Here is an 18,986-nt window from a genome sequence, read left to right as displayed (position 1 = left end):
AATACACAGAGAACTTGTTCCAGGTACAATACGGCTAATCTTTACTGACAGAATCTGTTGGCACAGAAAATCATTTCGGCTTGTACCTCAGCTTGTAGAAAAGAAAAATAAGCAAAAGTGTTGAGTAGGAGTTATGTGCTTACTGTACAATGGAAGTCTATGGAGAAAAGGCATTGTAGAGGGTTTAATATATTAATTACTATACCAATATAATCATTTATCTGCATTTGACCTATAAATCATAATTTTAATGGTGAAACTACGACAGACGTTGGGAAAGATGGCGTGATAAGTAACATTTACAGGATGACGGTGTGTTATTCAATGTCTTATTAAGGGAAATCAAAGGAAACCTTTGCTAAATTAGTTTTGATGACACCGTTTAAAATGGAGTAATTGAAAACCATCAAAGACACTATATGTCCCACTTTAGCTTAGAAACCAGAGGAAAAACTACACCACACTCATCTGGTTTTATCAGAATATGAAAAACATAAATAGATTGTCGTGAATGTCAAATTTATTCATTACAGATTACCATTCAAAGGGAATAATTATATCAGTTATATACAGGATTATATTTTTATTTAAATAATAAAATTAAATATATTGAATTAAAAAAATATATTTATATTAACTTGCGTCTTCAATCCAAGATACAGTATTTTATTTCAAAATAATATATCAAATCATTCTGTTCTTCTGAAGCTTCTATTCCTCAAAGAATCCTAAAAAAAATGTCATAAAATATTCGGCAAATCAGCGTAATAGATTGATTTCTAAAGGATCAAGTGACACTGAAGACTGGAGCACTTAAGAAAGAAATGAAATATTCATACAGAAAATAAATTATAATAATTCTAGTTAATTAATAGTGAGAAGTGGTCCCCAAACTAAAGTGTGACCGATGTTTAAAAGCATCCTTTGATGTTCTGATTGAAATATTACACTACTGTAATCAGCTGACACTTGGAAATATACTTTCTAGCCAAATTATCATATACTGTATGATTTAAATGAGTAATTATGTATACTACCCCCCCCCCCCCCCTATTGCAAGTGAATTACTGTGGATATATATATATATATTTATTTATTTATTTTTATTTTTTTCAATATATAAACTGAGAGACACAATATGCGATTATTGGAAAAAATGTTGATAAAGTTCCACATTAATTGAGACAATAACTGCTTTAAGTTTAAACTCAAATATTTCCAGACTGAAAGTGTAAACGGAACATTACTTTGTTTCAGATCTACAAAAAAAAAAAAAAAAAAAAAAAAAAACGTTTCTATGAAATTAAAAACATTTCGAAATGGAAAGTAACACATTTGCTCTAACAGTTTTAGGGAAAGCCCACTTATATTAGTCCAGAAACTGCTCTGTACTCTAGAAATCAGTCAGCTAAGATAAATGAAAATGCAAACCAGCAGAAGCTGGAAGAATATGAAAAAACGAATGAACCCCAAGCAACAGGTAACCACAAAACAATGTGTACAACATAAACAAGTTTTGGGTACAAGTCTCATTCCTGCCCTGTAGTATTATAGTAAATTATTTCTGAAATTCACTGAAAGGTCAAAACAAGTTATATAGGTTTATATAGGTTTAACTGACTTTCACAAAAGTCTCAGCCTTTACCGGAACCTTTCAGACAGAGAAAGAGTAGGTAAGCATTAGAAGAAAAAAAAAAAAAATCCTTGATGAGGCTTTACTTCAACTTTGATTTTATCTGTTCAATCAGGTTTCACTGGAAGTGGGGTTTTAAAATGGAAAAAACATGACTGCCTTCGCAGAATGCAAATTATGGCAAGCCCAGAAAACGTTATTAAGTCTGTAGTTTCGCTTATCTCAAACAGGAAGCTGTGACATTGTGACTGAGCTCTGAGGCAGACTGCACCATCGTTGGAAGACTATCATCATCTGTTGTTCACCACGTGTCTGGAAAAAGCGGTTCTAACTCATTGCGGTTCCCTATAATGCTACGGCATGCAGCTCTTTGGGGAAAAAACCCTAGCCCTAACCTAACATCTTCCTGTAGACATACATGTGTGAAATAGGTTTCATTTCTCCTCCCCTTCCTCTCTCTCTCTCAATTCATCTCATCTCCATCCACTCCGCACGAAGTGCATCGGCCGAAACTGCTCTCACAGGGTCACTTTTGATCTTCTCCAGCCAGGAAGCATTATTAAAGTGCATGACACCCTCTTCACATCTGAGGAACTCAGCTGTGCCACTTTTCTCCGAGGTCACGCGGGACTGGAGCTGGACTTGAGGCGGTTCTGGGACTGAAGTTGTTAAGAGACATTGCTGGGACAGTGGACACGCTTCTCTGGTTGGAGCTGTTGGAGAACAATTTATAATTCATCGTGTTGATTGATTCGCAGGTGAGGTTCCTTCATTTTTTGGGCTGGTTTTGTCATAAGAACTACAAGAATAACGGTGAACCAGTGTGTATGTGTACATAAGATAAAATCAGAGGGTGGACATGGACTTGTTTGTTTCCTGTGCTATAGATAGTAACACTACTAATGCAGTTGTCAGACACTTGATCCTAATATTTTAAAACGTTTATAATGCTGGGATGTGTATGTAAGGCATCTGGCTGCAACGTCTTGTATAATAGGGAGTTTTGAAAGTACATGTTTGTAACATTTTATTCATACTTGTAATATGTTTTGAATGTAATAAATTGCGTTGCATAAAATCAAGCAAAATTAAAACTAATTTGGGAGATACTTATACCTTTGGAAAAATAATGGTTGACAATGAATTTGATTTAATATTGTGATGTTAAACTATGAAGTGAGGCTATTTAATTTATAATCTGACAGCCATATAGCGTGCCGAAAAAGAAGGGACTTTCACTTGTCTTTAAATAACAAATTTAGTAAAAGGGGGACAAAATATGATGGAAACCGAGAAGATGCACATCATGGAAATTTCCAAAAAGTGCATCTCAAGATCTCAAGGTGTGTTAACCATCATCTCTTACCACCATATTTTCCCCTCCACAGCAATGACCTCATCAATCAATAAGTTCAAATCGTTAACAAAATGTTAAAATTGTCATGACGTCATAAAAACATTGTCATAACAGGCACGTGATTTATTTAGTTCGTTATTTAATCTGACCGTCTGTTTGTTTGTTAGCGTCATATTGTAGAATACATTAATAAAAAAATTAATGGAGAAAAATAACTGAATAATAAATAAAAAAAATGTTGTTGAACATATAAAAAAATCTATTTATTCATTTATTGTATTATTAGTGCTCTCAAATGATTAATCGTGATTAATCGCATGCAAAATAAGTTTTTGCTTACATAATACATGTGTGTGCACTGGTTATATTTATTATGCATAAAAAAATAGATGCTTATATATATATATAAGAAAAGTATGCTGTTTACATATTATGTATATTGATATATCATATAAATTACATGAATATAAATATATACATGTAAACACATGTAAATATTTTTAAAATCTACTCTGTATGTGTATATATATAAACAATAAGCAGTAAACAAATATATTATGCAATTTTGAGCGCGATTAATGATGATTACTCTTTTGACAGCATTAATTATTAGTTTATATTTACATATAGTAAAGCTGGCGTGAATTATTTTTTACACATATGTACTGTATTGTAAATAAAAAAAAAAACTGCAATTGCATCTATTTTGCCAAATGACCCCTTTACTTTGATGATGCAGACTAGTCTCTTTTTTTTTTGAGTAATCAACAATTTCCTCATTCTGTGACCCAAGGCATTTTTAGGGTCATATGTCTCTGCGCTGACTTAACAGAATTTATATAATTGACATAAAACTGATGCAAGATATAAAGACTTAGTTTTTTTCCTGCACTTACATCACTTTCCTGCAGCCCAAGTATGCATAGGCCTCAGGATGGGAGTTATTTAGAGAGCGATTGTGCCTTTCAGAGGGGCAGCCCACCACTCTTCTTTCCAGACCACTAGCCTGTATCTCAACAGCTCTCAGGGGTTCTCATTAAACCTGCAATTACAATAGAAAAAACAAGAATAAAGCAGTGTAAACACATTACATAAGCTACAGGAAAGGAAACAGAAAGGAAATCTCCATTAAAGTAAATGTGTTTATCAATACTGTACATTAACTGCTGACTGAAGAGTCCCACGTTATCCCTGACTTCCTTTCTGGACAAATGCTGAAAACATCCTACCCAGATTTTTAGTATAACTATCACTAAAGCAGTTGTTAATCCATCCCTAACATCAGGAAATCTGTGTAAAGCACACCCTCTAATTGAGCCCCAAATATGCAATTTAATAAAATACATGCTGAGAAAACAACAACAGCTGCTCTTTTAAAGAAACACCAGATGATAACGTTTTAAAAAAAAATAAAAATAAAAAATGTTTTCAGCAGCTGTTTACAAGTGCTTGTGAAAAAAAAAAATCGTAATTATATTAAATGTGCATTTGTAGTGTAATCTAAAAAAAAACAGACACTTTAATATGAATAAAAAGGCCACTTAAATGTACATATAGAGAGTACACTTCCATTACTGTTTTTAACATACTTAATTACACTTTTAAAACATGCACTTTGCAATAATACACAATTATTATTAATTTTAAAGTACACTTTAATCATTGTTTAAAATATATTTTGTTGTTCTTAAATTAAATTTAGTTATTTTGATTTGAATAAAATTGTATATTTGTTGATTTGAAGATGCAAAAACCTAAGTCCATTTAATATTTTTTTTCTTTTACAGGAGCATATTCATCAGGAAATAAATAAATAAAATAATAATAATAATTTAAAAAAAATCCTTATTTAAAAGAAAGTATTTAGAGGTGTTTGCATCTGAAGTCTTAATTTATAATTGTAATTAAATAATATATTTTAAAATGCCTGCAAGTGCCTGAAAACATTACATTAAGTTTGCACTTAAGTGAATCTTTTAAAGTGTTTCATTTCTGTAATATGCTAAAAGTATTCTTCTTCTCTATACTTCTTTTTTCACAAAAGAGTGAGTAGGAAAACATCAAAACCATGTGATTCATTGCTCACTTGATCCGTTTCGGGCTTGGGAGATATTATATTAAAGTACATGTGTATTTTTTCTTCATGGTACAGACCTTTTTTGTGGTTTGGATCCAGTGGTTATAGTCTAAATTAATTTCCTGTTATGACTGGTATTTGAATAGCAACATTTATGTGCAAAATCCAAAAACATTATTATGCAGTATTTGACATTTTAAATCATCAGAGCATCAGGGATATATGGCTTATGTTGGCATAGGTTTAAAAGTGAACATTACATTTAAACAACAGTAAACAATGTGCAGTTTATCAAAATACATTTCAACCACAAACCAATCTTTAAAGGGCTCACCACATTGCCCTCTTACTTGAGTAAATTACACATGAAAAACAGGAAAACAGCCCGACATATTTTGAAATGACAGTATCATTAGCATAAACTTCACAGCATGTGAATGACAGCACATCTTTATCATCGCTTATCCAAAAATACCATCAGACTTGAAGAAAAATGATTCGGTACTATCGTCATTCACACCAGAGCTGAAGGGGAGGCTGTTTATGATGCAGTTTTCTATTTTTATTTGTATTGTATGGGAGACTGTTGTGTATTTGCTGGTTCAATCTAATTCTACATCTAAAAGCCATCTTTGAAGCTTTAAGAGTGTGTGCTGAGGTTACCCAGCTATTGATTTTTCCTCTGTTTTGCACGGGTAGGGCGAATTGTGAACATTGCTTAAAAACCGTCGCTCAGTTAGACCTGAATTGAATTTTAGTGTGACATACTGCTGCTAGTCCAATCCCTCTAACAGCTAATGCTGTTAGTACACCTGAGTTTGATATTGTGAGCATGAAGTAGAGGTCTGTGAATACATTCCATTTAAACAACAACAACAAAAAAAACCTATGATACTTAAATGTTTTACTTGTCTTTGTTTGCATCCACATATTGTGTAGATAATATAATATTAAGGAAATAAAAGGCCACTTAAAGGGAGCCTTCACCAAAAAATAAAAAGTCATGATTTACTCACACTCAAGTTTTTCCAAACCTGTTGAACACAAAAGAAGAAGAAGATTTTGAAGAATGTTGAAAAAAAAAAAAAGTTTGTCGGTAGCCATGGCTTCCATGATAAGAAAAAACAAAAAAACAGAAGTCAATGGCTAACCAAGAACCAGTGTTGGGAGTAACTGTTAACATGCAATGAAGTTACGTAATTTAATTACACAATAAAAGTAACTGTAATCTGTTACAGTTATTGCAAATAAAATTAAATAACACTTACATCTGAATATTTACACAAACACACACATGCAGATACAGAAGTGTAGGACACAGAATAGGACACATGCTTATTTGATAACAGATTTACAGTATTTTAAATTCAATACAGTAATTCAAGAGATGAAGGATTTGGTGAGTAATTAGTGTTCTTAAATGTTTTTTTGTTTTTTTTTACTAACAGTTGAAAGCATTCGGTAAAAGTTTAGTCAAGTCAAGTCAAGTCTGCTTTATTGTCAATTCTTCCACATGCACAGTACATACATACATACAGAGAATCAAAGTTGCTTAACTCTCAGACCCCTGTGCATACAGAAAACATTAACATTAGAGCCTAAAAATCTATATAAAATATATAAAATATAAAATACAACTATACAAGGGCATGTAAAAAATAATAAAAATAAAATAGTGATAAATAAAGCAGCACAAGGCAAATGGCAAATGCAAACCAGTTAAGTGAACAAACAGTGAAGATAAATAGATTATAGGGCAAAAATGCTAATTCAGTCTGATTAAAGTGAGAAAGGGCCAGGGTAGAAGAATGACATCAGTTCTATGCTGAATGTGGTAGTGAACAGACCAATGCTGCACAAAGTGACTGGTGCATGTCATCGTTTGTTAGTGGGGTTGGGGGGGGGGGGCTTGGGGTTATAGTTCTTTGGTGCCTGGGGCAGAAGAGGGAAGGAGGGGCAAGTTCAGGAGCTTGTTCAGCTTCCTGATAGCCTGATGAATGAAGCTGTTCCTCAGTCTGCTGGTCCTGGCCTGGAGACTCCGCTGTCTCATCCCTGATGGCAGCAGACTGGAGAAGCTGTGTGACGGGTGGGTGGGATCACCTGCGATGCAGAGGGCTTTGCGGGTGAGACGGGTTTCGTAAATGTCCTGGAGGGAGGGGAGAGAGATACCAATGATCTTCTCAGCTGCTCTCACTAAGCGCTGTTGATTCTTTCGGCAGGACGCGTTGCAGGCGCCATACCACACAATGATGCAGCTCGTTTGAATGCTCTCGATGGTGCATCTGTAGAAGGTGTACATGATGGGGGGTGGGGCTCTGGCTCTTCTCAGTTTGGGGAGCAAGTAGAGATGCTGCTGTGATTTCTTGGCCACTGCTGCTGTGGTGGACCGATATGCAAACTGGAAGTGGTCCAGGGAGGGGGGGGAGGGCGGACTTGATATGGTGTATGACTAGCCGTTCAAAGCACTTCATGACATTAGGAGTAAGTGCAACTGGACGGTAGTCATTGAAGCGTCATCACCTGGTCACTGGGAGGAGGTGGAGTCTTCTTTGCAGTGGAGCTGTTTTGTTTCTCAAAGCGAGCGAAGAATGCATTCACCTCGTTCAGCAGAGAGATGGTGCTGTCACAGGTCCGCGGTGGGGGCTTGTAGTCCGTAATGTTCTGTAAGTCCTGCCATAGGCTTAGACTGTCTCTGCTATCGCTGAATTAATGGGCTATCCTCCTGGAGTACTGTCTCTTAGCCTCTCTGATGCCGCGGGATAGGTTGGCCCTGGCTGTCCCCAGGCCCACCTCATCTCCATTTCTGAAGACAGCGTTCCCGCATCTTCAGGAGTCTGTAAGCCTCCCCTTTCATCCACGGCGTCTGGTTGGCCCGAACAGTGATGCTCTTTGTGACTGTTACATCATCAATACACTTGTTGATGTGGGCAGTGACAGTCTCTGAGTACTCTTGGAGGTATGTTGTGTTATTGTATGTGGCAGCCTACACTTGTAATTGTTTGTGAACTGGTTTGGTTTTGGTGACTTTAATGAGTGGTCTGTATGCAGGCATTAGCATTACAGTGGTGTGGTCTGAGGCACCGAAGTGGGGGAGGGGGAGGGCTTTGTTGGCTCCTCTCTGTGTGGAGTAAACAAAGTCTAAAATGTTTTAAGAGAAGTAATCAAAAAGTAATCAAATGTAATCAGTTACATTAAAAAAAGTAACTGAAATAGTTACTTTACAAGTTAAAGAGGGTCATTTGTAGTCGTTGAACGACTTTTTATGCTATGAAAGTCGAGTTGAAGTCTACAAGTCATTGATGATGTCATTAATGAACAAATAAGTCTGGAGCTGAGACTCAAACATCTTGTGGTCCTCTATGGCATATGACACCGCACTGTCTACATGGCTATTGCTCCTATAACAGCTCATTTATATCATTTCTTTTGTCTTTGGGTCATTATGTGTCTCACAGTTTTCTGCTTGTTCTACATCAGATACAGATAAAGTAGCACAGTAAAGATTACATTCACATGAATGCTTTAGTGAGAGAGTAATTGCGTGTGTGAATTAATTCTACCTGGCAGCGTCTCTCCACTAGTGAAGCTATGGGATTTAGGTATTAAGAAATATATGCTTGAACTTTTCAGTTTCTAAGCTATTTTTTTTTCCAGACATCACAGTGTATTGTCAGTGTTGACAATACATTTCCGTGATGAATGATTCTGTGTGCCTACGATCTGCACATGATGTACAGTCTATTGTCTGTAGCCTATTTGTGTGTGTTACAGTGAAGCAGCATATTAGATTAGAACGGCGATTAACTTACCTGTACAATAAGATGTTTAAAATGTGCATTCTCCTGTTCAATTTCAAGCATCCAGTAATATAATCACACATCTTGTGGAGAGTATGCATTTGTTTGTCATTTTAACTGTTTTGAATTGGAGAGTAAATGTCAACATCAAGCTTAAACCATCATAGAAGAGCACTCAAGTCAACTAGTCCACTAATCACTAATCGATTAGTTGGTGCAACCCATAGTAATTTGTAATCTGTAACCTATTACATCTCCAAAGTAACATTCCCAAAACTGCCAACAACAACATTCATTTTTTGGTGATCTATCCCTACTTGCAACAAAAATACATTAATATGATTTGGATCTGTTTATTTTTATCTTGACATCTCGCCAAATCACATTTTGCTCTTAGCACATGCTTGCCGACATTACAGAAATACATTACAGTAAGTAGTAAGTACTATACTGGGACTGGCAGCTGAGAGTAGTGGTGTTTTTCTGTGTAGAGTCCCCATGTGCCACAATGTTATCAGTAGTTGTTTGTTTCCTGGTCAAAATCGATTGAGCCCAACCCGTTTGCCCACCACAGTCCCCAAATCATTTTGATTTTGAGATAAAGCTTAGTTTCTCATGTGAAAATAAATCAGCTCACTTTAAAATACAAGCAACCTATTCTTAATAAACCACGATCACTATCAGGAGTCTGACTCATTCTGTGAATGAGATTGTACAAACAGTTACACTGGAACTAGAGAAAAAATAAAAATTCAGAGATTTGATATGTCATCATGTGGTTCCTGCCACATCACGTTATAAAAAATAAAGATATATTTAATAGATATAGTGCAAAAAAAGGTTGTTTTGAGGGCACAATTCAGTTAATTCTTTAAGATATAATTTTGGTTACACATTACTTCTGATTTCTTCTTTAAATGTAGACATTTGTCTAACTATAAGCAACTTTCCAACTTTACATCCAATAACTCTTTTTAGAGTGTTAGGGCCCTATCTTGCACCCAGCGCAATTGACTTTGTACACCGACGCATGTGTCATTCCTATTTTGCACCTGCGCAAAGCGCGCTTTTCCCTCCACAGAAGCACGTCGCTAAACTAGTGAATGAACTTGCGCTCCCTGGGCGGTTCAGCGCAAAAAAGGAGGCGTGTTCCGGCGCAAACAATCCCTGGTGCTATTTTGCTGTTCCATTAAACAATTGCGCCACTGACCAGAAAAAACCTAGTCTAAAGTCAGTGGCGCGTTGCGCATTGTTCATTATGCTATTTTAAGGGCGCATGCTTGACCATAATGTATAGCGTGCACAACGCGCATACACTTTGCTCATGTAATCTACACAGATGCAACAGTTATTTTTGCAAATCATAAATTGTTACACTTAAAAAAAAATATTAACACATGAGATGACGGAAATCATTGTGGTGTGCCACGAAGATGTGAAAAAATAGGCATAAATCTAGCTTACAAATTATTCAGGCTAATTGTAGTAATTAAGGATCAGACCTGTTTGAGGTCATATATGTATATAAGGACATCTGACAAATTGGTTTGTCCGTCAAGAACCAGGAAAAAAAAATCGATGAAACAATTGTGGCTATTTCCTCCCACGCCTGTTTAACCGACGCTATTTTGGGTGGGTTTCTCCCATCCCCATACAACACAACTTCTCTGTCTTTCATTGCTCTTACAAGAACATCAGTCTCCTCGGCTGTGAACCGCTCCTGGCGTGCGCCTGGTAAATACGCCATAATAATAGCAATCCATAATGGAACTTGCGCACCTGCTTTTAAAGGGAATGTTGGATGACGCTCTGATTGGTTTATTTCACGTTACGCCCAAACCACACCTATGAATAATGAAGCTACTTCAGACCAACCCATTTTAGATTTGCGCCGGGCGCAAGAGCCATTTATCCCGCCGGGAAAATAGCAACAGCGCCGAGACCCGCCCACAAAGTTACTTGAGCTTCGCGCTTTGACACTTGCGTTTCAGATCGTTTAAATAGGGCCCTTAGAGTGTTAGGGTTAAGTTGTAGAATAACTTGGCATTTAGTTGCAAAGTTGCTCATAGTATCTAAAGTGGACTATAAAAATTGGATCATATTGCCATAATTTTTATAGTATTACAATAATTTACGCTACAATGAAACACAATATACTTCTTTCAGATGAAAGTATTTTGCATGTCTTTAAATACATATGAAAGTTGAATTCATATGCATGTTGATAAAATGTAGTGCTGTCAAATGATTAATCACAATTATTCACACCCAAAATAAACGTTTTTGTTTACATAATATATATGTTATGCGTGTACTGTGTATATTTATAATGCATATATAATTACATTCACATGCATGTATATATTTCAGATTTTTTTTATATATTAATCATATTTATAAATAATATAAATTATATGAATCTAAATATATACATGTATGTTCAATATATACTGTATGTGTGTATATTTATATGTACATAATACATATACACAGTACACAAACATATTAGGTAAACAAAACAAAAATAAAAGTGTATCTTGGATGTGATTAATCATGATTAATCATTTGACAGCATTAAATAAAATGGCCATACAAGTTTTTAATTAGCAAAAAATTCTTAAACCTTTTTTTTAGTGGTGGGCCGTTATCGGCGTTAACGCGAGACTCTTATCGGGCGATAAAAAAAATATCGCCGTTAATCTATTCTCAAAGTTGGGTTGGGAGCTGGGTCTATACTAAGCAAGCTATGATGACTTTCACCTTGATATTTTATATAACCGACTGGTTGAGGCCAGCCTAACGGACAGCGACACTGAACCGAGCTCTCTTCTGCGAAGTTCTCCTCAAAGTCCCTCCTGCACCGGAACGGACAAATACAAATCGCAGTTTGAAACAAACAACAAGATGTGAAAGATCTCAGTACTCGCGGTGTTCTGGTGTTCAGGGCTCACGCAGAGAAAGGCGTCTCGAGACGCTAAAAATAAGCGTTTTCAAGTGTTTTGATCAAAACACTTGAACATCGAATTTGCTTATTTTTGCTCTAGTGCCGACAAATACATACGAAATATGTCAAAATATCCACCTTGGAAATTATGCTCGAAAAAACTGTCAGTTATTTCTTAAGTGAAAGTAAACAGTTGAGGGAAAAAATGGGATGTGTATTATATTGGTTCATCGTCTCTTAAAGTGACTGCGCCTAATTTAGCTAATGGCTGCTGTAATGTTAATCCAAGAAAATGAAAATGAAAATCACTCACTGCTCTTGACTACTTTGTATTTTTAACAGTCAAACCAAAAATTATTCAGACACCAGATATATTTTTGATATATATAGCAAAACTGTAATAATGTGAGAAATGTTGAAGGTGTCTGAATAAATGTAGGTTCCATTGTATATTTCATTTTTACATTGAAGGCTATCCAGTGCTTTTTTTTTATATTTAATTATTTAGTTTCTGTACCTTGACACCTACAAACTTGAAAAAAAATAAAAAAACTTTGTGTAAATAGCACAAATACATAAAAATAAACGAACATACAAATTAGACAATTTCAAACAGGGCCCACTGGTACAACCTTCACCGGGTCCCCGCTTGTGCAATATGGAATTAGTTTACAGCTTTTTCAAGCAGTTTGTGATGCATTTTGGAACCAGGAGATGTACATTTCTAATGCACCATCTAGCTTGATAAACCCCTTCTCAAAGACTTACTGTTTGTCAGTTTTATTTGGGTAACACACATATTCTGAATGCCGTCGGCAGAATTCGAATGAGCCATTTTAATCTAGATTAATCTAGATTAATTTCAAGATCATAGTGAGATTAATCTAGATTAAAATAATTGCCCACCTCTACTTTTTTTTTTTTTGAGGTTCAAACAATTCACTGAAAAGATCTGACTTAGAAGAGTGATTAATTTACAAATTAGACATTGCAAGCCACATAATTTGAGGTATCAATCATGTCTGTATTAGAAATGGAACAAGATGAGTTATGCATCAAAATGTTATATTTAAGATTAGGGATATACAGTCCATGCATATGTGCAATACTATGATGCTTTTCTTAAAAGCAAGAACAAGATATTGATAGTTCAAGTGCAGCTATAAGGCATTTCGGTGCGCTGAAACTCAGGTTTTTATTTGTCTGTGGTAGTGCTGTTTGCTTTTCTCACAGGTCTTGCACTGAGGAGCAAGACTTGAGGAGCTGCAAAACCCTTCATGTGGAGACCTGCAGCTTTGGAAAACGCCAACGGTGTCTTGAATTGAATTTGAGCAAAGACTGGCAGCAAGTGAAAAGACTGTCCATAGGTTGAAAACAAGTTTAGCAATTGCACTGAATATGAACTCGATCGGATATAGAGGATATTCAGTTTGTGATGAGAGAGCTGCAGTAGCTAGATGTGAAATGAACTGATCTGAACATTATCGGCAATTGTTGTTGTTGTTGCTGTTGTTTTTACTGAAAAATGCATCTTTCAAAGAGATTTCAATGTAAAAAGCATGCCTTATGTGCAGCATATGAACAGATGTAAAGGCTCTGCCTACAGATATTAATAATCTCCAAGATCTGAAGTAAAAGTTGTTGGAATGCTTAAAAAAAAAAAAACAGTGCTAAGGCTTAAATCCATTATAAACCCAATCCAGGTACATTTTACAAAACCTTTATTTCCCCTGTAAGCTAAAAAAAAGCAAGCTAATAAAGTTTAACAGCAAAGGTGACCTTTTGCCTTCAATATCAAAAACATATCATAATAAATAGCAAAGGGAACAATCCTGGTCACAGAGGTAGCAGATTACCTTCATCCCACTGAATTAATGTATCCTACAACACTTATGTGTTAAGATAAAAGCTAGATATGAAACCTTCTCTGTGGACTATTATTATAACTATTTCTATTCTATTCTATTCTATTCTATTCTATTCTATTCTATTCTATTCTATCTCTCTTTTTTAAGTTTAATTCTCCATCTTTCTCATGGCACATGAAGCCAATAATACTGGGGATGACATTTTGCTACTTGTTGAATTTTAAATTAATTACCAGGCTTCCTGCAAGCTGTTAGTTTCTGATAAGAATGAAAATGAAAGAAGAATTTGCAACCTTGATATGTAAGAGATTGTGGCGTGTATGTGAAGAGGTGTGTAGGTGTGTAAAATGTCGCTTTGGTATATAAAATAAGAACCCAGTGTGTCTGGCAATATATATATAGCAGTGTTTTTTTTTTTTTTTGTGCAGGTGTTGTTAATCTAAAATGCTTTCAGTGACTCATTGATGCTCGTCTTGGCTCATTAACCATTTCACCTTGACTTAATAAGAAGTAAAAAGGAGAAATTTTGTGCATCATGTTGTTCACTTTTCATTGAAACCACAGACATTCTGCAATGTGCAGCAACCGGACGTGTTGTTTTTATTTGGAGTAGCCTTTTTTGTTCATCTGTCTAATGCGCAATATAAGTAGTTGGTCAGTACACTTTCATTAATAACACTATCAGTAGTACGATATTTATCTGTCATGACAATTATAATTAAAATCTAGATTAATCTAGAAAGGACTTTTAAAACATGACTACATTGTGCACCATGACAACAACAACAACAACAAAACAATCAACAACAAAAAAAATGTCAAACCAAGTTTAACCGCATCATAGCAACGAGTGCTCAAATTTTGTAACCTAAAGGTCAGTGTTTTACCACTCTTTCACATGCGCTGAAAAAGCTGATCTTTCATGCAAACTGAATACAGCTGTATGCTTGAATATTACAAAAAAAACCTTGCAAAGGTCAACTTGTCAAAATGCTATTACAAATATCAAGAATTACGTTTTTCACTAAATGTAATTCCTAATATCAATAATTTGATTTCTGTGAAGGAAGATGTCATTCCTGATACCAATAATTCAAATTTAAAGGTGGGGTAAGTGATTTCTGGTAGCCAATATAGATATTTCAAATCACCAAAACAAACAGGCCCTACCCCAAAAGGGTCCCGCCCCTATTTTGAAAGCTCCGCCCCACACATATGTACGCAACCCAGGCAACAATTAGTTCTGTGAAACAAAGAAAACCAGTGTTACACCGTGTCGAGACAAAATACTATAGAACTCATTATAATCAGTGATGCTGTCTACACTGAATGCGACACACGACAAATCCCCAACAGAAAACTGCTGCTGCATTCGATTTATGACGTATTGACATTTTAAATGATTTTCAATGGTCGCTTTATCGCGTCCAGTGTAGACAGACTTGTTCAGTGTAGATATAGTGTTACTCACCTATCAAGAAGAAACAAAGCAACCTCGGCTCCTTCTCTCCAGCGCTGGAAAGCTGATCCGATATTTACATGGGTCCTACTTCTTTCCTTATAGTAAGACTTCTTTTGTTCCGCAGATGTTCTCTTTTGTTTTTATCTGCCATCTCTATCTTTCTGTCATTACACTCGGCTCTGCTAACGTCTGTACTGTGCACTGAGCGCTCTCTCGTCCAAATCATGAGTAGACACATCCCTTACTGCTGATTGGCTACATGTTTGTTTTGGTACCCGACTCAGTTTTCTAAAGCATTTTTGAAAAAAATCATACCCCACTTTTAAGAGAAAATTGAATTGTTGATATCAAAAAATTATGTCCTGGTTATATCGAAGTCAAAACAGCTCGATTAGACTAGGGCTTTATTAATGCTTTGAAACTTGGTTAAACTTTATTGCAGTGTCTTTGAAACACAAGTTACATGTACTTACACTAATAGTAATCATACATTTATTATTTATTCTTGCATAATTGCATGCAAGAACCCGCATGTACATACACAGTACTATATACTTGTCATAATAATTACAATAACTGGGTTATTACCCTGAACATGTACCAAAACCTACCCATAACCCATGTCGTTTCCTTATATTATCCAGGACGTTCTTAGGTAAGTAAGTTCATATTCTGTACATATATAAAGTGTAACTCTTAACCCTAACTAGTAATCACGTTGTTAGTATTGCTCAGTCCTTAAGCATACTGCTGCATAATTACACTGTAACAAAGACACTGCAAAATAAAGTGTATACATTTTACCAATATTTTACTCAATCAACACTAAATGCAGCCACTAGGATATTTTGTAATACTGTAAATTCCTGTACTACACAATCTGTTAAGGAGCTATCCATAATTGCATTTGTGGAAGTTGCCAAATTATGGTAAATTATGCAAGAACTGGTCAATTTCCCACCTATTTACTTCAGGATTGTGCAACATTTTCAATGATATTATATTTCAACTTAACCCAAATTAGTTTGATCTTTGAGAGGGCAAACATGATCTAGAATCACAGTTACATGCACAATTGAAAATGAATACATTTTTATTAACTATGAATTATTCTGACGCAGATATTTATCAGTTTTTTTTCTTTGTGCACACAGGTTATGATGAACGCAACAAACAACACAAGCAACTCATCATGTGTGATCATGACCCAGCCAGCAAGTCATCTGCTGATGTCTATCTACATCATTGCCTTCATTTTGGGGCTGCTGGTCAATCTGATCACCATTGGGCCCATAATTCAGCAGATCTGCAGAAGGAACGTTCTAGGAATTTACCTGCTCAGTTTGTCCTTTTCAGATCTCCTGTACATCCTCACCATGCCTCTGTGGGTCTATTATTTCAACAACAACCACAAATGGAACCTCAGCCAAGGACTCTGTAGTCTGGCTGGCTTCTTTTACTACTCCAACCTGTACATCAGCATCTATCTCCTCTGCTGTATCTCCATCGATCGCTGCCTGGCCATCACCTTCCCGCTGAGAATCCAAGTCTTCCGCCGCCAGCGCTATGCCTGGGTTATCTGTGGGCTGGTGTTTGTTCTCGTCATGGCCTTGCACTGTTTGGTGCTTTACATGGACAAGTTATCGGATCCACTGGATGACACTGTGCAAACATGCTATGAGACCTTCCCCATGACGGAAAGCATTGCGATGTTCAACCTGATACGGGTCGGAGTCGGTTTCCTCTTGCCTCTGGTGGTCATCTCCGTCTGCTACTGGTTGATCCCAACCAAGGTGCAGCAAAGTAGAGGGGTGGATGATCAAGGCAAGCGCAAAGTGAAGCTTTTGTCAATGGGGGTCATTGGCATTTTCGCCTTCTGCTTTGCGCCATACCATATCCTCCTGATGGTGAGGTCCATCGCCTTCTTTTATTTGGGAGAAAAACAAAGCTGCAGTTTTGAACAAGCAATACATTTGCCCTTCACTTGCTCCCTGGCGCTATCCAGCCTGAACAGCGTTGTGGACCCAGTGCTCTATGTTTTGGCCAGTAACGGAGTAAGGGAAGATATGAGGTGGTTCTGTTGGAAAAACAAGCAGAGGCAGGTGACAGGAAGCCCTCTTGTTGATTCCAAATGGAAGACAAGAATAACCAACTAGGGTTAAAACCGACCTCAGATCTTTGAAAACAGATTTACATTTGTTAGCGTACACACTGTTTTTGAACCTATTAAGGAATTTCACAAATCAGTGACCGGAACAAACCCACTTAAATTGTTTGCGTTGACAGCATGGACACAGTCTTGTGGATGAGCTCACGTTGTGAACTTGTGGAGGGTCTGGCAGGTTTTACAATCTGGCGTGCTCCAGCAGTATAACCCAGACACCTGAACTAACCTTTTGACAAAAAACTGCTACCATGACTGCAAACCACTTGCTTCTCTCAGTTGGTAATAGGCAAATTGCGCCAAGTTTTGTGAGTAAAAAGTATCTACTGTATAATAAGCTTAATTTACAGAAAAAGACAATGTCTTGTACTGACAATACTGATGCTGCAGCACTTTTTAGTGCATATAGAGCCTAGTTAAACTGGATTGTGGCTGTTTTTGTGCATGAATACTGTGTATTTCAAAAGCGATTATTTAGTGAATTAGCCAATGCATGTCAGTGTCTAGTAAAGCCCAATTAAGTTGTCCAAGTCATGACAAAGACCAGAAGAGGGAAAAATCCAAGTCGAGGACAAGTTAACACGCTCCTGAGCTTATGACCAAGACCATAAATATAGTCAGAGTCTAAGACCATATTTTTATGGTTTTGTCCTTGTTCCTTGAATCCGAGTCCAATGCTATGTTTTTATGGCTTCGGTCTTCGATTCAGTCCTCTTGTGGTCTTTCTCCTGATTCAAAACCACCCTCTCTTGATTTCAGCCTTGAATCTCAAATTTGGTCTTGCCTATGTGCAGGCTTCAGACTGCTTTAAGTCCACTTGTGTGAAAAAAGATGAATTTTTATGAACATTGAAAAGATGTTTACAAATTATGGATCCGCAGTGTAACAGGACCCTTAAATCACTTTAACTTTCTATGTAAGAGCCATACTCAGCCCAAGAGTTGCTATTGTGGAATAAAGCCTCACTTGTTTGTCCCTGTTTAATTCACAGATGACTCCCTGTTCCTTACCGTTAAACCAGTTGTTGCAATGTAAGCAATTTCAATGCACATCATGCTGCTACTCTCTACATTTCCTCCCATGTAACATTACCGCAAAAGAAACATTATGAAATTGTGCATTATGAAATAAAATAAATTTTCAGATTCTAACTGTTATGCCACATTTAGGGAAGTGATGCTTCCATTAAACAGAGTTTTTTTTTTGTTCTATTCAAGTGGTGGGAACATATACTATCAGTGTAATCATGCAGCTTTCTGAAGAGAGAGAGAGAGAGAGAGAGAGAGACCCATATGACACCAGCAGGTGTTCTTGAGGGCTGATGAGGGGGAACGTTTGCATAGCATCTCTAACCGGTATCGCCCACAATACACTTTGTACAGCTTTGTTCACTCACCTTCCGCTAGATTTATCGCCTGTATAGACGAGTGGCTCTCGTGACTGTAGTCTGTGAGTGGCCTACTTCTCTACTGTAAAATGCCACATACCATCTGAATGGAGTGATTTTGGCGTGTTAGCGAAGCAATCTTTTGCAGCTTAGAGTACCTGATCTACAGTCTGAATGGTTTAAATGACTCACTTTCACCTAAATGCTGTATGGAAATGGGATGCCATATAGTGTTAGCACTTACTTGTTTGTGCTGTCATCTGTCTGTACAGCCCAGAACATTTCTGCAAGGTTCAC

General features: G+C 36.5%; 1 protein-coding gene across 1 annotated transcript; it reads left to right on the top strand.

Moving 5' to 3' along the window:
- The first annotated feature begins 1,123 nt into the window (after window positions 1–1,123).
- gpr184 (G protein-coupled receptor 184) lies at window positions 1,124–18,290 on the top strand. Its single transcript, XM_026282714.1, has 2 exons — window positions 1,124–2,391; window positions 16,293–18,290. Exon 2 carries the CDS (start codon window positions 16,296–16,298, stop codon window positions 17,292–17,294), a length of 999 nt encoding a protein of 332 aa, XP_026138499.1. The 5' UTR covers window positions 1,124–2,391; window positions 16,293–16,295; the 3' UTR covers window positions 17,295–18,290.
- The last annotated feature ends 696 nt before the right edge of the window (window positions 18,291–18,986 follow it).

The sequence above is a fragment of the Carassius auratus genome, chromosome 15, assembly GCF_003368295.1.
Source record: "Carassius auratus strain Wakin chromosome 15, ASM336829v1, whole genome shotgun sequence".
Taxonomy (NCBI): Eukaryota; Metazoa; Chordata; class Actinopteri; order Cypriniformes; family Cyprinidae; genus Carassius; species Carassius auratus.
Note: the sequence above shows the minus strand (reverse complement) of the source record. Positions and strands in the feature narration are given on the sequence as shown.

Excerpts from the sequence above, each read along its gene's own strand:
- gpr184 (XM_026282714.1), top strand. The coding sequence starts at position 16,296 with ATGATGAACGCAACAAACAACACAAGCAACTCATCATGTGTGATCATG.